Raw genomic sequence first — 23183 nt, forward strand, 5'->3', positions numbered from 1 at the left:
AGTAAACATCTCCTACAGTGTTTTGCATCTTTGTTGAGGTCACCTGAGCAGTAAAGTCAACTGAAACTTCACCTGATGGTGTAGGTGGTGGCACCATGCGTGCCCTTTACTGCATGGAGCTGGTGGATGGGAGTCTTCTCTAATCATCCTGCTGCTAAAACTGCTGGGGCTAGACTCCCTGAAGTCCACCTTTGTGATGGAGCTTAAACCTCCACCCCATCTCTTCCTTGTCTTCTGCAGCATTGATGCCAGAAGTGAACCATTCTGAGTGTTAGTTGATAAAGGTATGATAAATATGGGTACTAATTAAAGAAGAGGGGGATGCTGCAGATAATAAGTGGAAAGGGGATGTGTCACTGCAGTCCTGGGCTTTCATATACTTAACTTTGTGCATTGCAGCCACTGTCTAGTCACAAAACCACTTGTGTGTGTTTTTGCAGTGGTAGGGTGCACAGAAGATGGCTTTATAAATGATCTCATACCTAAAGGAAAAACAAAAAAATGAACAGTAATACATAAAAGTATGAAGCCAGGAAAAGCTGGAATTTGTCAGCCAGTTTTGATGTCTCCCCCTGCTTTTCAAGTCGCAAGTCCTGAGGTTTTTAGTCTCCTTCCAGGAAATGAATGAGATTCATAGCCCAGAAAGGGCTTAGGCATTTCTGTCAGAGAGAAATATTTGTTTTTAGTTTATTGTTTTGGACATAGGAAAGTATTCAAGTGCAAGGAAGAACAAAAGGACTGACTTAATGTTTAAAACAGACTGTGTTTGGTTCAGCTCTGTGTAACTCGGAGTGCCTTGGCTGGAGAATCGGGATGTGATGCAAAGGGTCCTGATAATGAACATATTTTACAGCACCACCTGCCTTACAGTAGCTGACCCTGTATGAATCAGCCAGCAGTGTGTCTTTCAAATCTTGGGAATTGTCGGGTTTGTTTCTTCATGGAAAATGGTATTTTATACCATTTAAATATGTATATGGTGAAGTAACCTTGTGTTTTTTCTTTACCTTATTTTCTTCCTGTTTGCCACTGAATGCAGTTGAATTAATGATGATGTTTTTTCATATATATTTTTTTATTTCTTGATGTTTTTGTTTCTGTCTTTTTTTTGTTTGTTTGGTTGTTTTTTTTTTCCCCACCATTTTGACACATTTGAAAACTTCCCCAGGGGAAGGGGAAAAGCAAGTGAAAACTGTGGGAAAATTCCATTTGTTCTGTCACAGTGAGGAGCTGTAAGAAGTAGTGGTGAAAGAGGAGAATCAAAACTGGAAATTGTTCTTAAGAGAAAAAGTGGTAAAACCCAGTTGTTTCAAAACTTTTCCTTTTTTTTTTAGTGCAGATCTTTTGGTTTTAGGCCAGTCTATTTATAAAGCTTATTATCAGTCATTGTGTCTTTCTGGTTTTTTTTTGCTTTGACATTGATGAACCTGGAATAGAACCACAGCAGAATTTGGGTGGAGGTGGTCCTTGAAGGTGGCCTGGTCTTACCCTCCGCTTGGAGCAGGACTAGCTTCAAGGTTGGATCAAGTTTCTCAGGGTCAGGTTTTGAGCACCTCCAAGGATGAAGTGTTTGTAATCTCCTGGGTGACCTGTCCCAGTGTTTGACCATCCTCATGGTTAAAAATACTTCCTTTGTATTGAAAGAACATATGTACTTTTCCATTTATCCTTCAGTCTCACAATTTGTGTTTCAGATTTTAGTATCATGAAGCTATTAGTAATTGCTTTGTGTCATCAAGTTCTGCTCGCTGTTGGGCAAGCCAGGTGGCAGTAGTAAGGGAAGTAGCCCAGCAAATGCATGGTCTGTAGAGGTGAAGTGTGGGGAGGAATGTGAGTGCTGTTTCTGACTAAGTGCATCAGGAGTGAAAAAAGCCAGTGAAGCTGCCAGGTGGTTAAGCTAGCCACGAGCAAATTTAACTTAAGGCTAGGCGAAGGTTGTTAGTTTGGGCAGATAAAAATTAGTTGCTAGAATATTTGTGGTGAGATAAATAGAAGTTATTGTTATAGATGGTGTTTTAAGGCTACAAAGATTAATTACTGCTCATTAATTCTTTTTAGATCTAGGTTCTTTTCTGGCAGCCTTATTCATGCTGCATTGTTTTTGAGATTTGGCTGTCAGAAGAGAAACTTTATTTGGTGCAGTGCTGGAGTAGAGAGAAGGCTATCCCTCATTAGAGAAGGCGTCCTAAGGGCTCCCTTTTTGCTGAGTGGGAAAGTCCTAGTCTCACCTTGTAATATACACAGAAATATGTATATTTGGCCCCAGGCCAAAGGTTTAATCAGAGGATGGAGTTCAGAGTGAAGTTTGCCTTTTTGCTCCTGTGTTTTTAATCTGAGGGTTGGGGTGTGGTTGTGGTAATCAGATGCTTAGTGTGCTTAATACTAGTTGATATATTTGCATGTGTTTTAATTAGATGAACTTAGGGGCTGACTGCTTATTAAGCTGTTTATAGAAAAAACGGTCTAGTTGGAAGCATCCAAAGAACCCACTTGGATGTCTAAAGTGGGACATTATAGCAGAACTGAAGTACTGTAGACCAAGGAACAATTCTGAAAGCTCATTTTTAGTCAACATTTTAACATTTAAAACACATAATGTTTATTCAGGGGTTATATTTTGGATCACAGCATTTCCTGGGCATCTAAACTCGAACTCCTTGGTGTACATATAAGCATGCTAGACAAGGGGTGCTGGTGCCTGGTGTCTGGTGGTGCATGGCTGAAGTCCAGTCTGGTGGCATAGCCTTGAGTCTGCTAAAGTCCTTGCGTGGCAGACTCTCTGAGGTACAGGAATAGCACTGGGGCCAGTGCAAAGCACAGATGATGTTATCAATCTCTATTCAGAAACATAGCTAGGGACACCCTGGCTCCCAACATAGTTTTTCACGTCTGATAACAGTATAATGAGAAATGCATCCATGTCCAAACAGCAGAGACTTCCCGCTAGTCAGCCTGTTCCTTTCTTGGTCTGCTGCCTTGCATCACTTGGATTTCCCTCAGTAGCATGACCCATTTTCAATTACTCTGCAACAGAGGGGACAGGGTGTGCTCTCACGAGATGAGAGATCAGAGGAAGTTTGAAGATGTGTGTGGGTTCAAACCCCATCTGACTGAGGAGGAAGGTGAACAGGGGTTTCCCATTTTTCAAGTGGCACATCAGCCATCATTTCCACTATCTCTGGACAGGTTTTGGCAAGCCTGAGCCCTGCTCATTTAAGTGTTCTTCTGTAGAGGGTGGTCTCACATCCAGGCTGTTTGATGAATAATGCTTGGTTGGGCTTTGAAGCTGTGCGTTAGAGTCAGATCCTCATGCCTCCATATTCTCTATGGGCTGACTTTATCTAGACGCTCACTCATTGTGTGGGTTTTGCTTTTGTGAGACCCCACCTGGAGTACTGCAGCCAGCTCCAGGGTTCTTGTCACAAGAAAGATATGGACCTGTTGGAGCAGGTCCAGACAAAGGCCGTGAAGATGATCAGAGGGCTGGAACACCTCTCCTATGAACCTAGAGAAGAGAAGGCTCCAGGAAGACCTTACTACAGCCTTCCAATAAAAAAAGGAGGCTTGTAAAAAAGGTGGAGGAAGACTTTTTACCAGGGCCTGTAAGAACAGAACAAGGGACGATGGTTTAAAACTGAAAGATAGTATATTTAGATTGGATATAAGGAAGAAATTATTTTATCATGGGGGTGGTGGGACACTGGAACCATTTTCCCAGAGAAGTTGTGGATGTCACATTATTGAAAGTGTTCGAAGTCACGTTGGATGGGGCTTTGGGCAAGCTGATCTAAGTGAAAGATGTCCTGGTCCATGGCAGGGCGGTTGGACTAGGTGATTGTTAAAGGTCCCTTCAGAGCCAGGCCATTCTATGGTTCCCTATTGCTGTCCGGCAAAGCAGTTCTGCAAATGCTTGAGTTGGATTTAGTGGAATTTAAAGGTTGCATGTATTTAAACTTTGAATCATATATGCCATCTCATCTAATAGGTATGTAAACACTGTAATTCATATTAGTGTTGGTAACTAAAATGCAGCGATGATCATTGTCTCCAAAGACTGAAATTATAACTATTTTGCAGATGTTTGAGGAAAAAACCCCATAGTTCGCTTAATTTCCTCTGTGGCCTAGGATCCTGCAGCAGATCCTGTGTCCAGCTGGACACATTTTTGCCTAGAATCTGAAGTGGGGAGACCAAGAAGCAATTTCATTGCCCAGAACCTGGGGAGAAAATAGATGTTGCATGGGTAATGCACCAGATCACATGGAAGCTAGTCACAAGTAAGAAGGAAGTTTGAAGATTAATTTTTTAAAAAATAATGACATGACATTTTATGTGTGTTCTAGAAATAATTAGGTACATAATATGTATATGTTTAGTGATATTCTGGTTTAAGGAATCCCCCCTGCATCTTGCTAATGTGTCTGCTTCTGTTAGCACTGCAGTGAAATAAAGGTTTCAGATGCGACGTGAAGGTTTGCTGGCTGATGCAGCGCTAGTCTGTGTGCTGAAGCTCTGTTTCACTCTGATGTCTGGAATTTGTTTCATTTATTGAAAGAAGCTTGCCCTGGTTTTTTTCTGTGATTTGTCTCTGTCTCAAAGTTTTGATTCCACTTGAAATGGAAAGATAAGAAGTCTGGATGGGTTGCCACCAAATATTCAGAGTGAATCTTGATCACCAGTGGAGATCCTGAAGTAATTTTCCCTGTGGAGCAGTAGAGCAAGTTCCTTATGTTCCTTGCCATTCTGACTTTATGAGATGGGGAGATACAGTGTTTAAAAAATATTATAACACTTCAAGTTCAGCATTTTCAAAGCAGGCTAATGATTTTGCTGTCCGTGTCATGTTCCCCCCTCCACCCCCGCTGAGGACATTCCAAAAGGTCCAGCTTTGCAGAAGGCAACTCTTCTGTTAAGATACCGCGAGAGGATGTACTCAGCTGAGCTGTTACAGCAGCCTTCAATTATGTAAAAGGAAGCTGTGAAGAGAAAGGAATAATATTTTTCGCACCCATTTTGGATGGGGCAAGAGGCATCAGGCTTACACTGAGAAAGGGCGAGCTAGGTTAAGCATTTCAAATCTTTTTAACTGTGAGGGTGAAATTATCACTTACGTAGATTGCGTTACAGAGGTTATGAAAACTTACCATTGGAAGGTCTCTAGAACAGATGAGACAAACATCTGTCAGGAGTGATTTAGGTTGAGCTGATCCTGTGTTAAGGCAAGGTGTGGACTAGAGGCCTCTTGAGGACTCTTCAAGGGTTTGCTTTTTGGTGATTCTATAAAATAAAATACTCCTGACACTTTCAGGGGGAGTACTTAAACTGAATAGGAGTCAGCCATGAGCCACTGTATTTGCATATAACTACATGATACCTTTGCTCAACGCGTGTGAGTTTCTGAAAAATGTGTTTATTAGCTTTTTGGCTACATGACTGTTCTCTCTGCTGGGGGATTACTTCCCATCAGAGAGTTTTGTCTTGTAAATATTGATACAGAGGAGAAATTTGACAGCAATTTGCTGTTGGTTTTAACTGTATTATTTACACAAATGTGTGCTTGTACCTACATACGCTTCAGGAAGTTCACCTTTCCTTTGCCACTGAAGTGTATAATTTTCAGTAACATGTACTGAACTGGTTGGGTAACAGGGAAGAAAAAGTCCATTGAATCAGGATGATAACTTTAAATGGAATTTCGTAAATCAGTGGAAGCCTATTAGATCTCTGCTGGTTACTCAGAGAACTGTAGAATAACTGCCCTTAAATACTTGGCCCTTGTGAAAGTACCCTTATATTTAACTTCATAGCGAAAAAACATTTTAAGGAACAGGTTGAGTGGCACTTGAGCTTAATTTTATTTATTGCCTTTAAATTGCGGAGGCTTTGTGTTTGAGAGTGTATGTAGACAGATAAACCCTTCTTTGAATAAAGGCCAGGGAAGGGCTTGAGTGGAGAATCAGCATCTAGTGACTAAGTCATCATTGTGTACTCTTTTATTTTAAGCTTCATACTGTCGAGCTTGATGATTATGTTCTAAAAAGTGGAGAGGAAGCATCAGCAGGTGAGGTCACCTTTCTGAAAAGAGACACAAAAATTATCCTGTATATTTTACCCACGTGTTTTTTATCTTACGGCTAGCTTGCTGTGCCGCTGAGGATCTCTCACTATGCTTATAAAACATCCTGCCTTGAAAAAGCACACCAGTTTTTTTTTTGTTTTTTTTTCTTTTCTTCCCTCCCCCGCCTTTAGGTACTTAGCCATGCTGAGGGATATTTTGTGTTGCTGAGGCAATGCAAAGCAGCTGGAAAATTGCCTCTGCAATGTCTTCTGCAGTATATTGGGCATCTCTTGTGCTGAACGCTACAAAAGAAAAGAAAGAGAGAAATACAATTATTATCTAATTCAAACTGTTTTCTTTGACTGCTGAAATTAGATGGTATTTGGATTTCCTAGGTTAGCTCCACAGATGCAATTAAGTATCTAACTCTGTTGATTTTAACAAAAGACAGATTCTGCCAAAGTACTTTTTCAGGTCTGAACCTGAGATGTGGTATTTCTGCAGCTGGTAACAAGTTTCTTTTGATGGTTCCTAGCAAATAAAATGCTGGTTATTGTTACTGACAATTTTGTTTGCTGTGTTTTTTCAGAGCCTAAATGTAAAGAAACTCTTCTCCACCTTGTGATGAAATTGGGCTTGGTTAAGCTTTCCCAGTTCTTAGCAGCCCAGCCTGGAGGGTCGTCAGCATTAGCATTACCTAATGAGGATGGAGCAACACCATTAGATTTGGCTTTACAAAATGGACACTCCAAACTTGTTGAGGTCTTCACAAAGTGAGTATAACTGTTTGCTGTTTCCTGTGAAAAATTCCTATCAGTTAAGGACTATGGGGAGTACTGTTGTCTTTCTCAAGAGCTGCCTGTTTTGTGTTGGTGTCTGTTGCTTTTTGCCATTATAAGTGGTAAACTTTTATTTGCGATTAAAGAAGTTTATGATTTGCATCCTTCATTACATTTGCAAGTCAATTAACAGTCTCTTCAGTGATGGAGGACCAGCTGCACCATCAGGTACCTCACCCAGCACTATTGCAGCTGAATCCTGACATATCGTAAGCAAGTAAATACCTATAGAGAAGTATTCAGATGTAAACAGAACCATAGGATCTGACTTTCACATAATCTCAGTGGACTTCGTGACCTCTGTAAAGCTTAGGTCTGAATGGATAAAGGAGAATCAGCAGCAAAGCCAGTGCTGCAGCTATGACTCTTATTTTGCTGGAGAGTGCCACAGTGACAAATGACTTAGAGGACAAGTGCTTTCTGGCACGTTTCAGCTATCTGGAGTTTCCTCTGTAGGGACATGAGGAGCTGCATGGTGTGTGTGTGTGTGTCTTGGGGTACCAAGCATTCAGCATCAGACACCCCTTCACACTGTTGGCTTTTCTTTGCAAATAGAAACACATGAGAACTGGGTTGCATTTTTATTTCAGGATGTGGCTCTTTTGGTTCTGGCTACACAGAACATATAGTTTATGTGACGCTTATCCGTACTTCAGTTTGAAAAAAACACATCACCTTAGAACACTGGTACAGTACACTATGTTATGAAGGTCTCATTTGTTTGTAACGTCCAAACAATGGTGTATTCCCTTGAGATTTTCTGTTTTTCACTGTCGTGGGATAACAAACCTGCAAGCTGCCAGTCGTGTCCTACTGCTATATATGGCAACATTAACAGGAAAAGGTACTATTGCTAATTTACAGCAATAAGGAGAAATAGGTATTGTCACAGCTTGCTGCTTCTGGCTTATTTTACTAGTGAGTAATCATCTAGAGCTGACATTGTTTTTTCTCCAACGATGGCTAGAAGTAGTTCTTAGGCCTGAATGGGGTCATTGGTTAAGTATTTGTTTGCCCAGCTGTGTTTTCGGTGGATGTTTCAGATTTTCTGGCTGTTTTTTGCAGTGGGTGCATTGGGAACCCAACGGGCTGTGCTGAAGGCGAGCAGGAAGCTCACTGTGGCTGTGCTTTTGTTCTACCTGTGTGTGGAGCGTTTGCTTTGGTTTAAAGAGTGTGTCGTTCCAGTTTCCAGGGCCGGCAGTCACTTGACATTTCAAGAGTGGAGATCAGCGAGGGTACTTGCGTACAGTTTGTTCATTCATCAGGAGCTCTGACGCTGACATTTAGCCACACAGCACAGCACTTGCTGGAGTCTGACATTAAGCTCTTCAGAAAATACTTCTGGGACAGACCTCTTCTTTACCAGGTAGGTACCTATCTACCTCAGGGCATTATCACAGATTTTCTTCAATAATTTCCAGCTATACACTCTTCAGACTGGATTTATTTCTCTTGAACAGTCTTTTAGTTTAAGCTGCCTGTGTCCCTAAAGGCCGTTGTAATTGCGGGGTAACTGTTGTGGGCTTCTACTTTGTGTAAGTGTAGCACGTTGTACATGTGAAGCTGGAGGACCAGAAATGTTGAGAACTTTATCAAAGCCTCCTTTGCCTCCCAAGTTGTGTTTGAATCATTGTGGATTCTACAGTGAATACTCCCTTGAAATCTCTTGAGTCTTTAATTGCATTGCTATTGTATTCACATTGGTACTTTGAGATATTTAATTTAGCTCCATTCTTTTGTCTAGCACTGTAATGCCTGGGAACGTTTACCAAGAGCCAACCCCCAGTCTGTTACTTACAGCAGAAATACAGAGTACAGACTTTTGCTGTTGAGTTTACTTATGGTGTAGTGGGCTTTATTTTACTTAAGGTATCAGGAGCACTGATTCTTCAGGACATCTCTGTTTCAGTAAAGTAAGGAGAGCACTTGAAAGCACAAGTTTTTTAACAGCAGTGCAGGTGCCCACTTATGTTTTTGAGACTGCATGGCTATATAAAACTACTGAACTAAAAATATACTAAAAATAGGATTTTTTTCTTTTTCTGGTCTTAAAATTCAGCTTTTATTTTCCATGCTTAACTTAAGGTTTCCTTATTTGTGCACTCTTTTTCCTTGAGTTATCTTTACTGCATTCTGTGTGTTTGGTATTTTGGTTTTTTTTTCTTTGATTTAGAATGTGATTCACATGTTATGTTTAAACCACAAACTTAAGGTGTGATGTATTGTGTAGTCTTTATGTATAATCTCATGTAACTACACTGGCAAGATTTTGATTTGCTCTGATACAAATAAGTTAATTCTGCATTTGTAGCTTTCAGACTACCTGTGATTTGTGTGTGGCTTCTCCATGGAAACAATAGTAAACCCAATAGCAAAACCAAGACTAATGAAGAATGCAGGCTTTTTCTTGCACTCATCAAATCCATGTTGTTCTTTCAGTCCTTGAAATAGAAAAAAAAGGTGTGGTATGTTAGATGCTTGCATGCCTGTTGGAGACAAAGACTCTTAAAGGCTGCAAAATTCTGCACGTCGTATTTGCAGGAAAAAGCCTACTACCTTTCACTTGTGCATTTCCATTTTGCTCATTAGCCCGGTTGCAACAGTCTAGATTGTCCGTTGTGGGGACTCTATTCCCACCCCCCCCACCCCCCCCCCCGCCCCCAGCTTCAGTGTTGCACTGCTTTTAATAAAGCAGAAATAAGCCAGAATGATTGGGAAGATCACATCGTTTAGTTAACTTTAGTTACCATCCTGAAGCATACGTGGGGGGATAAGCAAACTGTCATGTTTAGACTATGTATTGTGCCCCAAAGGTAAAGTGAAACTGATTTTTTCTGTTGCAAAAAAGGACTTGCAGCCCTCAGTTGGGTCCAAAGCATAAGGTGGGCATTAGAAATTTCACGATACATAGTCTTTTGAAAGTAGAGTTAGAATTTATTGCTGTACTGGAGTATTCAGCTCATTTACAGCAGACTAAGACTGTATGTCTAGTTTATTGTATCTTGAGACTGCACCACATTGATATTTTAGGCTTGGGTCAGAAAGGCATGGACTAAGGAGAAGGAGCTTGTCACTATTATGGTGGCATGCAGTGTTGGATTTGTGCATGTGAAATGGATGACTTAGGGAGCAGCATAAACTATTTTTGCATTTATTCGTGCATGAAAGTCATAGTATTTCTCAAGTATGTTCTTCAGTCCCTGGTCTGTGGGTTCTTTTAGTTCCTTGACTATTCCTTACAAGTCTAAAAGAGTAATGGAAAAGTTAAACAAGCTGTCATTAAACTCAGGCTAGAGTTACCCATAAAGGAGCCGTGCCTTTAGTGGAAACCTTCAGGAGCTCTGCAGTTCAGATAGTGTAAACCCACAGGTTTTGTGGCTGTCCTGGACAATACAGAAGAGATATTTCTGAAGGTGATGAGGAAGAGTGTGGAACCTTGAGCACTGTGCAACCTCCTTCGGGCAGAAAATGTGTGGTGGTAGCAGCATCTGTCAGTGAGGCTGTGTGGTTCATTGTACCACCTCCAGCAGAACCCTGAGCAGCGTGTGGAGGTGGTCTGTTGGCTGTCTCAGTTGCTGGAAGCAGCACAGCCAGTGCAGGTGAGAGGTCCTCTACAAGAGAAAAAGAAATCTGTGGACTAATGGACACATATGAAATGGTGTCAGGAGAATAAGAAAAAAACCAAAGGCCAAGCCAGGATAATAATCCAAAATTATTAAGATAATTTATGGTAATTTAAGTAATTTTGGTGTCTGGTGGTGGACAGATTTAGTAATTTCCCAGGGAGGAGCTGACTTAGTTCTGCCTGGTAGGTGTAGGAGTAGTTGTCTCACACGCCAACAGATGAGCAGAAAAAAATGCAACTAGTCCTGTTGAAGTGGGGTGGGGGATACAGCTAGCTTTGCAGCTGCATGGCTTTGAAATCAGTTTGGCTGCAATATTCAGCCAGAATAATCCTTGACTTTTTCTTTTCTATTCAGGTTGCCACGCCTCCTCTCTGCTGCTCTTGTACATGACAAATACACAGGCAATCTTAACTAGAGGGAAAGACTGGAAGCAAGCAGAGTTGTAGATGAAACTACGCAAAAGGAGACATTCTGTCCTACACTCTTTGCTTTATAATCTTTGAAAGTTACTAAAATAAGGGACTGAATCTTAGCACCCTCTTCCTTTTGAGCGGGAGTGATACAAGTCAGTGTGTGTATCTGAGCAAGGGGCCAGTGCAGCCAGGGGCTATGGATGTGGGGAGGGAGCGGCTCCTGCTTTCCAGGCAGGGTTTACCATGTAGTCAGTGTTTAGTCCTGGTTTAGCCTCTTTGTATTGCCTATCCATCAAAACTGCTTGCTTTATAGGGATGCTTTCAAGGTTAACTAGAATGGTTCTGAATAGAGCTGTTGTGCAAAGCTGCTGTGCTGCTTTTCTCATAGAAAAGGAGGTTATAAACAATGAAGTACAAATGTTAAATCTCATCCTTTAGATCCCTTGTGTATTTTAAGCAGGAGGTAATTTCTCTCTAGTTGAAAATACTTCATCCATTTCCCTCTTGAGGAATTGCTATTGGTTTCCTCTGGAGGGTAACTGATTAAATACTCTCTGGAATCTCTATCAAACATTTTAATATTGCTTGTAACATACTTGTTTGCTAGTCTTTGACATTGGCTTTGAGTTTTCAGATAAATGTCATGGACATCAAATACAGTTACTGTCATTTTGATTTTTTTTTTATAGAGTATTAATTCAAATGAAGTTGAGACAGTGGAAAGTCCAAAAATGCCCTGCAGTCCAACAAGCTCTGTAGAAGGTACAGTTTTTTTATTCCATAATGTTGCAGTCTTTAAAAGCTTTAGAAAGTTGGCACAGATTCATACACTATTTATTCAGAAAAATCATGTTTCATATGACAGAGAGTTCTAAGTAGACAACAGTGGAACACAAATCATACAGTGTGAGAGTTGTGTAAATTGTGATATTTCCTACAGAGCATTAGTTTTCTGATGTCAGATTGAAATTGTTCACAAAATATTGCGACATTTATAGTGACTAGAAAAGCCTTAACTGATTTTACAGTAATACCCAGAAAAACGTCAGGATGTTCCAGGAGATGGCACTGTTTAACTGAATGAACGCTCCAGACTGCAAATTTCCTTGAAGCCAAATTGCTGAAGTTAGTAATGATAGCAGTAGAGCAACATTTTGTCTTAATAGTTTTGGGATCTAGCTCAGACTTCTTAGTACGGCAAAATTCCCATATGTTTCAGTTAGACACTGAATATTTTGGTGAGCAGTTTACCTCTGTAAGGATTGAGGGACTGTGCTTGCTCATGAGAACTCTCTTTCATTAGCAGAATATATCCCTGTGTACCATGAAGTGAGCATCTCTCAGGGCTGAATGGAAAATCACAAAAAAAGATCATTCTTCAATATCAGAAGTATGACACTTCAGGTGTTTATATATGATTGTAAGGAATCAAGTATTCATCAGTTGGCCATTTGCTTATGTGGCTGGCACTGTATATTTGGATGAAGCAACAAGATGAAAACTGTGACTTCTGCAAGAGGCTCAGTCTTGGTCAGCAGCTGTCCTGGAGGTAGCCTTACTGAGAGCTGCAGAAATGCAAACACCTGCATAAACTGCTGACAGGGTCAGGACTAGACTGAGGGAGAGTAATGGGACTGCAGTTCCAGGTGATATCAGCTAGTAACTTCAAGTGAATGGATAAAATGGGGACACAATTATCATGTAGCTTGGGTTTAAACATGTAGGCTGCTTCACTTAGTCCTGGAAAAGGAGTTTTATGCTCAACTTATCCAGCACCATTCAGGCAACAAGTGTTCTGCTGTTAGAAGGTAAATTTGCAAGGAAATGATAAGCAGTTGGTAGCAGTTGCAAACTATGTATCTGTTACTGTAAGTGTAAGCAGCAATTTACCATACCAAGTTTGTGAATAATGACGCAGTGTGCAAATGCATTGACTCTGGGTATTCATGTAAGTACTGTACTCCGACCAGTGTGGTCTTTATGCTGCCTCTTGGGTACAGAAAGTGAACGGCCTGAATTGGTAGTGCTATATGCGGCAGTAGCTTGGGCAATACAACTTACAGTTGATGATTACTAGGTGATGAGTATTTTTCACTAAAAGCAGTTTTAATTCAGGCTGACTTGGCATTATCTGCTTGGATAATGAGCATCAGTAGATATGATTGGCCAAATAGAGAACCACCAGTTCAGGATGTCTAGCCCCATTTTTTATTCTGGTTGTAAAGTGCCTTTTCCTTTCTTTATGCAAAAGATATTTGGCATGGATATTGGCATAGGCACACCTACCTATTTGTGCTTTCAATGGAAGCTGTATGCTTTTGTGCCTTTATGCATCAGAGCTATTTTGTACTCTTTTTTTTTTCTTTTTTTTAAAAAAAAAACCAACACAAACCCTCATTTCAGTTCAACAGCAAGAAAAATATGCCAAATTTTGGTAGTATCCAGAGCCTATACAAACAAATGGGTGGTAATCATGTTCGCACATTAAAATGTCTGGTCTCTGCTTGTAGGCATGAGGGGCCTGTTGTTTGTAAGCTGATGGGCAGCAAAGTTTTTTAATCTTCTTGGGTCTTTTTATTGTCATTGGTTACCACATTTCTGTAAACAAGCCTTTTTTTTTTCCTTTTTTTTTTTCTCTTTTTTTAATTTGCCTCTTTTGCTAAGCACCACCTCATCCAGACAATGAAAGATCACAGATGATCATTACTGGTGACTAGTAGCCTGTCTTACACTTTTCATTTGCCAGCATTCAGAAGACTTAAGAGATCTTTTTTCAAGATTGAGTTAACATTGTTGCTGCTACAAGCAGAAATGACACAAAATGATTGACAGAGTACTTTTTACTAAATTCTCAGTTGCATTCAGTGAACTCCTTTATAAAGTGACTCTAAGCTTAGGACATTAATTTGGTGCTTTCATGTAGTGAAAGGATCTTCCTTAGATATTGAGACTGCTGCCATTTCAAGAAGTAGTAACCACTGACTTCTGGGTGGGCCTAAAGTCAAGATCAACAGACCTTTAAAACACAATGCTATGAGAAGCCCTGAGCTATTACTGAGTAGGGGTTGCTATAGCAGTATGTTGCTTCTTGTGAAACGCAATCATATGAAAGCAGTGAGTCAATGTAAGGTGATGCTACTAGCTTAGAAGTGAACCTCCCATAGCAGCTTAATTAAATTCAAATACGATGCAGAAGGATGAAGAAATAGAAAGTATTTTGGCTAATTCAGTAGTTTCTGCTTTTTTTCTGTTTTCTGACTTTGAAATTCCAATGCCCATGAATTGACTGAATACTGCTAACTGGAGGGTAAGCCATTTGCTATGTGTAGAGTGAACAGCTTTTTATTTTTGAGAATTGTGAGACTGAATAATAATAATGCCAATTGCATGGCAGTAGTGTGAAAAATCTTCTCACTGAGGCAATTAAAGTAAGTTTCTGCAGTTACAGAAGAAATAGTCTGTTCCTTCTAGCTGAAAGGTAAAGCCTGGGATGCTTTGATGGCACTAGTGACTTTGTGCTCTGTGATTGCAGTCTGTTTGAATGCAAGGGGAGGTATATATGTGACTACTGCAGAAGGTTAATTAAAGAAGGTAGATTCATTAAAAATTAACAATCAAGATCAGCATAGACCCAGTCCTGACTCCTGCCAGCGTCTAGGGGCACTGCTGAGGTCAGGGATAACAGGCATACTGGTTGCAGTGGGCCCATAATTGCATCCCAGAACTTCACCTCACAGTGACCTGCAGGTTATGTGCAGCCATTGTTGCTGGAGATTGTGTGATATAGATAATCTTTGAATTGTTTTTCCAAAGAGACATTGATATAGCTCTTTTTTAAAAAAAACCCTTAAGTACAGAATTTGTGCAATGCTAAGAAAGGACAGAGATCCCCAAACCACGCATTCCTCTAGGCAGTCCCCCAAACTACTCTATAGTGGCTGCTGACTCAGACTTAGTTTATTTGCAGGGGCTGGAGAATGGAGGGGTATTTGTGTATCTGAGAAAAGATGTGAACCTTGAGTTGAAAGATTCAATATAAAACGAAACATATTTACAGAATAGCTCTGGCTATATAATTATTATTATATAAAATATCTTTACTAAAGAATAATGTTCCTGCAAGCCTGGGTGATGCTGGTGTTTATTTGCATTGCTGTAGCCAGATTATTCCTCTTTGTTGATGTCTGCGCAAAACTTGCGAAGTAGGTCCTTGCTTTGCATGTGCTGTGTCCTTCCCCACAGCTCTGCGAAGAAACCATTTAAAAAAAAAAAAAAAAAAAAAGAGTGACAGAAATTAAGTTATTTTTTACTTTTTGGGGTGGAAATGCAAGGTCTTCAGAAGGACATCAGCAAATACATGAAACCCCTGCAGAAGAGAAGTGGAGCCCAGCTACTCTGCAGAGTTGCTGTGAGGCACAGTGCTGGAACTGTTGATTTTCTGAGCGTGTGGGGTTAATCAGCAGCTGGCTGACAATTGCTGTGCTTGCCTAGCCTGAACATAACTGTGACAATAACATTGCACTTGTGCATCCAGCTTGCACGCTGCCCATGGGAAGGCTGCTGTGGGGATATGCATGGGCTGCCCAATGTCCATTGTTCTGGCTTGCCTGTCTGTTTGCCTGCTCCCTTGTGTCCCCCTGGAAAAAAGAAGAAAGACCAGCAGCAGAAACCAAAGCAGACTCAAATTGCATTTGCTTATTATTAAATCTTTGCTTTTACAGGTCCTGTGAACTTGGCATGTGATGAATTGTCCCAGGATGATACAAAGGTACAGATTTCTCCTTATACCAATAGCTAGGCTATGTTTAGGCTGAAAAGAAGCAGCTTCTGCTTGGCTGTCTGAGCACCTCCCAGACCTAACAAATAACTAAGGTGACTAATGCCTGACAGACAACATTTGCTGCCCATTCCTGTCCTGTGGGAATAGTTACATATATAGATGATTACTATTTGAACAAACCTGTTACGTGGTTATGGACCAGAAAGCTGGGTTGGAGAAGCAAGGTCTGCTATTGGGCCAGAAAGCTTTTGTGTTTATGGTGAACCTTAGTGTCTTCAGGGAGCTTGCAGCTTGGCTACCAGTCTGAGGGGACCACAACCTGTCTTGCACAAGCTTCATCCTTGAGATGGCATGCTTCATTACATCTGAGGAGTTAGTCCCTGAGATAGACCTTGTAGGCAACTGTGAGTCCTTAACTGGACTTAAATGGGAAAAACACTCGATGTAAAAAAATATGGTACTTCTCATTGTCTTCTGTAGAAGGTATCTCATTGTCTTCTGGAGGTATCTAACAGCTTTTTTGGGGGACAAATATTTGTCCCAAGTCCCATTATGGTTAGTCAGGTGTATTTGATCTCTAGTCTTGTATTCTGCTTTTGATTTATATGTATCTGTTTACAAAACCAGGGAATCTTTGTCCCAGTGTTTTTTTTTAATCACCTTTTAAAGCAAGAGCTTGATTATTAGCTCAATACCGTACAAAGCGAAAATAATTCTTTAGGTTGGGAGAAACAAAATCTGGTAAAATCTGGCAAATCTGGTAAAGGTGGTATCTTCTCAATAGCCAATGACTATTGATTTTTTTTTTTAGTAACATTTGAATTTAATGGAATGTTGTTGGACTGCCACTTTTGTTTGGTCGTTATTATAAAAGTGATGACGTCTTTAGGTCTATTTTTTTTAATTGCCAGCTGTGCAGAAAATCGACCATTTGTTTGGGAGTCACATGTTGTTGCTGTAATTTCTGTCATCTCAGAATTACATCTTTGCAGTATGCATGCGTTTTGTGGAGTCTATGTGGAGAATATATGTTGGGGCAGAGTGTTGCAGCTCACGAGTCTTGTTTGGAGGGAAAAGGTTCTGGTACCCTATTCACTGTCTCTTGCTTTGATCTAGCAGAAAGGCCGTAGTTGATTCTATAAAGAATGAACTGACCTATTTCAGTTTCAACAGGTGGGTGTGAACATAGGCATTAGACAAGGAGGCATCTTAGAAACATATTGCTCTTTCCTCCAAACCACTGTATATTGGCTAGTCAGGGCACAGTTAAACTTTGTAAGAGAAAAGCAGCTGAAAACTGGAGTTTGCATGGAAAATGAGATATTGTTTGGTCTCTTCTTTGATCAAGTTTAGAGTTTCACTCCATAGGGTTCATGTGCATATCTTAGTGTCTGGGGGTGGCATGCTGTATCTGTGGCATTTATTAAAATGGCTAAAATGAAGTGACTGCTGCTTTATAGAAATTTGAACTGTATTCTGAAAGCCTATAGCATAGCTTGCAACTAAGCTCAAATGCAGCTATTTGTCTTCAAAGATATAGCTCAAGTTTTCTGTTTCTAGCCTTTTCGAGACTCTGTGGTTCCTTCTAAAGAAAATGAAGATCATGTCTTGTTTGGCATAGGTAAGAAATATTTAATAATTTTGACTTCCTAAAAGCTATTGTTATACACTGTGATGCCAAATACACACAAAGCAGTTTCTTTAAAAAAGGTGAAGGTCACTGATGTTGCAGCCTAGGTCGGCAAAAGATCAAGATCGATCAGTTTTATGTCTGTCAGTGAGGGAACCTCTTTCAAAGTGTCTGTAGTATAGATAGGTGGTGTATCCAACAGTATCATGATACCCTAGGATTTTTCAGTAGTATATTAACTGTTGTAGGGACAACAGTTTTGCAAATAATTTCTGATGGAGTGAAGATGAAATGAATAATTTCTGTGACTGAAAATTAAATGAAACACGTAGAAATGTTTAGGTGCCACAGTGGTAAGTTGTATGGCTGGTAGGAGAATATAGCCAGTTGCACTGGACAGTACATTTAGAGACTGAAGCTCAGATGGAAAGGTGAGCATTTTCAAGTTTGGGAAAAGCTCCAAGAGCAATGTGCAAACATGGGCTCATGCAAAGCAGAAAAAGACAGTAACTAAGCTGTGCCAATGGGAGCTGCTGTGCCAGGCAGAGGCTGCCAGGCTGGCATCACATGCCTGTGGTCCAATGCTGAACTCAGAAAGAGCAGCCCAGATGGTGGCATTCAGACAGCCCGTATGCAAACTTTGGTGGCTGCAAAATGAAGAGTCGCTCTGTGTGTGTATAAAGGGAGGGGAAATGTGTGCATGAATGGGGATAGTATATGTTAGAGGGAAACAAGCTGGCATAAACTCAGAGACGCAGTTGTAAGATTAGAAGCCGGCAGGTTATTTTAATAACGTCTCATTAAAATGATCATCCGTTTGTCTATTTTTCTAGTCATTGTTATGCCAAGTGCCTGTACTTCAGCCATTTAATCATGTTTGTCTCACACTCCTATCCAAGGAATACAGGAGCTGCTTAAGGGACCTGGGAGTAGTAGCAAAAATACTAGTATCCACAGTTACCCTGACTTCAGTGCTTTTGAGCACAGGACAGCATAGCAGTTCTTGCTTTGCTAAAGAATGCTTTGCATGTACATGAGCTGTGAGTGCCCATATGATCAAATCTGTTTTGTCAAGCAGGACCAAAGTATTGGACTGTATCTCAGCGTAGGAGGGTGTGGAACCATTGGGGAGTGATTGCAGTTTGCTAATCTGACATCTGCTTCCGTCTCTGCTCCAGTTATACCATCTGGAGGGAACATAAGGTAGCTTAAAAGCTGACCCAGTGGAAGTTCTCTACTCTGAAATTAGAGTTGATATTTCTCTTTCTTACCCCTGAAATGCTATTTCCTTCTAAGGTATCATTTGCACAGTGCTGCTTGTGACAACTAGAACAGGAGCCAGGCTCTCTGGCTTCAGACCAGCTCAGTCTCTTCTCTGTTGCTTGGATGGTCAGCAGTAGCAGATCCCGAGTCCTCTGCAGGGAACAAGCAAATGACTTTGGCCATGGTTCATACTGTTAGGAGTGGTGAAGTGCAGATTCTTAGAGGAGGTTTTGGGCAAAAACAATGGTGAATGTGCATACAACTTGGAACAAGATTTAGGTCCTTGAAATTTGATTTAAATGTATTTTCTTAGGCATCTTATGTATACATAAAGTAAAACTATAAATATGGGTATAAATATGTAGATATATACACATATCTGTACATAAACACATGTATATAAATACCTTTTGTCGTAAGCACAGGCTCAGCTTATATTAAACTAAGAAAATTTCCCTGTTGTATCCCTTACTTGAAAAAGAACCAACCCTCTGTCTCTTTGCTATATTCCAATCACCTTATAGTATGTTTAAGAAGTTGAATTGTTTGTGGAGAAGCTGCAGCAAAATTGGTTCTGCTTGTTCTAGAAGTCACCCACTGTAACTGAATTATTTGGTTGCCCTCTGTAAGGAGTGGAGCATGGAGTCGCTGCCGGCGGCACTGTGGGCTCTCCTTGCACATCTCCCAGTTGTGTACTCAGGCTGGCTGAAAGCACATAGCATAGACACCTGGTGGGATTTTGCCATTGACCTCAGCAGGGCCTGGAGGGCTTCCAGTCGGCACCATGTGTGAGATCTGGTGGGGCTGATGTATTGGCTGGGGAGAGAGTGGGCTGTCAAGTGTGCAGTAAAAGGTAGTAGTGGGGAAGGATGAGGAGGGATGGAAATAAGAGTTTGGTGACAACCAGAAGTTTCTAAGTTGACTTAAGCTGGCTTATTGGTTTATTTGAATGTAAAAATCAGTGTATGTTCTAACCCGACTCATATAACCATATTGGTAAATATCATAGTTTTATTACCCTGGATTGTTTTAAACAGCTTTTTAAAAAATTGTTTGCTTGGCAATGTTGTTAAATGGCGATGTTTTTGGCAGGAAAGGCACACAGTGGGGGATAAGGAGAGAAATGGAAATGGTTGTCAGTGGGGGAGAGGAAGAGAGAAAACAGCTAACAGGGGTTGAGTGAAGAAGAATGAATAGAAATGAGCAGGCTCTGGATACTCACTAGGAGGCTGGATTTGTAAATCAAAGAGGAGTCCTAAAAGCAAGAATGTGAGCGCTCTTTGAATGGGTACAGATTCTCCCACTTCTGCATCTCACTTATTTTTCCATGTGTTCTTGCTTTTAGAAACCTTTACCAAACATTTGTCTTAACATGAGATTGGTTGGGTTGGAAGGGACCTTTCAAGAAGTGGTGGCTCCAGTTTTCTTTCCTAGGCTGCCCTTTCAAGCATATTGACTGTTTTGGCTCTTTCCCCACACCCAACAAAGTTTTGAGGGTATCTTTGCAAGGGTGCTTGCAACAGTTGATAGGATAATAAAAGGACAACAACTCTCCTTGCTCCTTGTCTTCTTCATCCTTGGTTTGGGACCTGGCTGCCTTGGGCACCATTTGAGTCTTGTAGTTTGATTTTGGGAATTGTAGTTCAGTCTTTTTTGTGCAAGAGGCTCCTCACCTTCCAGGATTGCTGGAGAGCCCCTGGGATCCTACACTGTGAGTGCCAGTGTGGGGGTGGGCCAGTAAGAAGCCAAGAAGACAATGGTTTTTTGGGGTTTGACATATTAAAGAATTAAAGGAATAGAAGAAACTGTGAGGCACAGCAGGATGCTAGACCAGGCTGAATAGGGAGTTGAATGGGACTCCTAAGTTCAGTGCTAGTCACACCTGCTAATCTTCTTGCCCCTCTCTCTGTGTCCCCTGAAAATTGTTAAAGAGCTGTCGTCTTGTATTTCCAAGAGAGGAAAAAACCCAAACCTTTTTATTTCTTTTTTTTTTTTTTTTCTCCTTCATTGAAAGAAAACATACTGGAAAGATTGAGAGAGAAATAAAATATCCAGTTGGGGAGAGTGAATGAATGAAAGAAAATGGAAAGCAACAAAAAAAAGATTTTTTTTCCCCTGCCTTTCAATATTAAGCACATGTATTATTGCCAGACATTGTCATCCTCAGAGTCAGCAATGCTGTACATTTTGGGGGAGAGTCTAGGTGACGGCAGAATGCTGTTGCTGTTCGGCATGTGACAGTGTTAGCTGGGCATGTGTTTTTAAACATAATTCCTTCCTGTTTTGCATAGCTGCTTTGGAAGGAGGATGTTCACAAGGCCAATTTTAAAGCTGCAAAATTTTCTTTTTTCCAATAAGAAAATCTAACCCCCATTTTTTCTTCCAAGGAAATGTAGCTCCCCCTACCCCCCCCAACTTCAGGAAGGCAGGATGATGTTAATTTTTCAAAATATTTTCCCTGCTGTCCTAGTTACAGTGCCAGTGACCTCGTGGTGTCTGTCTAATCTATTCTGTTTGCTCTGCCGGTGGTGAAAAAAGTTCTGCAAGCCACATTTTGCAAGAGATAAAAATACTGATGCCAATTTTTTGGCAGTTCGCTGTGTGACCATGCAGCTACAAAACATTTTAGTAGATTCTGTCCTTTGATTTTCATGGTTCCACAGAAATCTTGGTTTAATCACATATCATTTTAAGGAACAGAACATAATGATCTTCTCTATGTAAACCAGTAGGGCTGTACTGTAATCTGCAGAAAAATCTGGTTTCAATGTTGCTCTTTTGTTCTTTTTTAATAAGATTTCCTTAAATGGTAAGACTTAAAAAGGTAGGTGTTTTTAAGATAGAAAAAAGCATGGTCCTGCTGTCTGGAGACCTGCCTTTGCGCAGTTTTTGTTAGGTCTGTAGAATGATTAGTTTTCCTACTTACTGCAGTCACATCTTTCGCTCCTTTTTTAGTGTTCGTTTGCTTTTGGTTTTGGGTGAGCAGAACATATGCATTTGGAAGTATTTTGAGTCAAGTGTGCCTGTTTTGACATTGGAACTATGGAACACAATTTTATGGTTGTTGATAGAGAAAAGTGAAAGTTACATGTTAAGTGTTGTCTATTTGAGACTGTTACAAGAGTCCTGTGATTAAGGCTATGCAGATCTTTTCTGTGTGTGGTCATTTTTGCTTTTGCTGGCAGCTTTCAATCCTATCTTTCCCTTGTGTATACTTTGAGGGAGGGTGGGTGATCCAGCTGTAGCATCTCTAGCCCAGGAGCTGCAGCTTCAGTTTCTTTCCAGAGTGGATTTACAGTATGACCTTGGGCATGTCCCTTATCTTTTCCCTGTGTCTCACTTTTCCCCCTAAAACAAGGAAGATCATAGAGAGTGAGGTGAGAAAGAGGCACTGTAATACTTGGATGATTAGAGTTGTGAAAATACTGAGACTGGTGCTGAAGAAGTTCTGAAAGGTCAGTTTGTGGTAAAGGAGGCTTTTTTAAAAACACATCTTTATCCAAAAGGTAGGTGATCTGAAAATTGCAGAGAAAAATAATAGCTGAAGAAAATTGCAGAGTTATTGCTGCAGCTAATGACTGTGGCAATTGCATTCTGCCCTTTTCTGCTGCAGCTTTCCAAGATTTTTATGATGCCGCTTCTGTTTTTGCAAAAGCTCAGCATGGTTCCTTGCACCTTGCAGAAGAGAGACTTAACTTGGTGTTGATCTGTCAGAGTCCTGCTAGAAACAGCTTTTAAATGATATTTAAACATGGCAGTAGTTTGTTTCAGTAGATAAAACATATTCTCATTTGTTTTGAGTGTCTATAAATAACTGTTCTGCAATCTTCAATATTTAGTTTTGAGCTACAGAAGAGGTAGGAGGTAAAATCTTCCTGGGATGTGAGCCTGAACTAAGCTTAATTAAAAAGCTCTGGAGAAATCTGGAAGAAGCAGCATTAGACACTAAAACAGGCTTGTTCTTGTTTCTTGGAGTTTCCTCTGCTCTTGATTTTCTGAGATGTTATAATTCAACTTAACCTCAAAAGGAAGACGGAAAGAAAAATTAACAAGTTACAAACTTGTGCTGCCTGGCTTCCCAGAATTTGTCCCTCCTCCTCTGCCTAAAATCCAAAACAAATTTGCTTAGCAAAATAATCCTTCAAAAAGAGGCTTTTTTCCCCCTGATGTTTAAATAAGCTCTTTTGCCTGTCTTCCGCCTGGTCTCATTTCAGGCTAACATAAATAAACAGTCTGGGATATATCTAATGTCAAGTTACTCTTTGAATGTGAAATATAATCCAGAAAATACATTGTTGAAGAAAACAGTTGTAGGCTTGAAAGTGCACACATGAACCAAGTTTTTCAGCTTTCTTCCTTCTTGAGAGGCAGCCCTTCCCTTGAGGTCTTCCCTGAGACATGGAATACTGGATTTTTAATGAGATAAGTCTTAGTGGTGAACTTAGTAGTTGTGCCGGCTGTCAGTGTAAGTATAGACTCAACAACCAAGCCACTGGTGAAACTTCAGTAGGAGCAAGGCCCTAGTTGAACTTGGGTTTGTCTTCATGTGAGATCATGTGTGCGCGCTGTGTTGC

At 40.6% G+C, this 23183-nt stretch overlaps 1 protein-coding gene across 4 annotated transcripts in view; it reads left to right on the forward strand.

Moving 5' to 3' along the window:
- Window positions 1-23183, forward strand: part of ARHGEF28 (Rho guanine nucleotide exchange factor 28) — a 117688-nt gene that overhangs the window by 26856 nt on the left and 67649 nt on the right. For all 4 annotated transcript variants that reach the window (XM_040578997.1, XM_040579000.1, XM_040578998.1 and 1 more), the window contains exons 4-8: window positions 6648-6831; window positions 8083-8263; window positions 11626-11698; window positions 15658-15704; window positions 17277-17337. In XM_040578997.1, the coding sequence (XP_040434931.1) occupies window positions 6648-6831; window positions 8083-8263; window positions 11626-11698; window positions 15658-15704; window positions 17277-17337 (546 nt within the window). The remainder of the gene's footprint in view (window positions 1-6647; window positions 6832-8082; window positions 8264-11625; window positions 11699-15657; window positions 15705-17276; window positions 17338-23183) is intronic.

Source organism: Falco naumanni, chromosome Z, assembly GCF_017639655.2.
Source record: "Falco naumanni isolate bFalNau1 chromosome Z, bFalNau1.pat, whole genome shotgun sequence".
NCBI lineage: Eukaryota > Metazoa > Chordata > Aves > Falconiformes > Falconidae > Falco > Falco naumanni.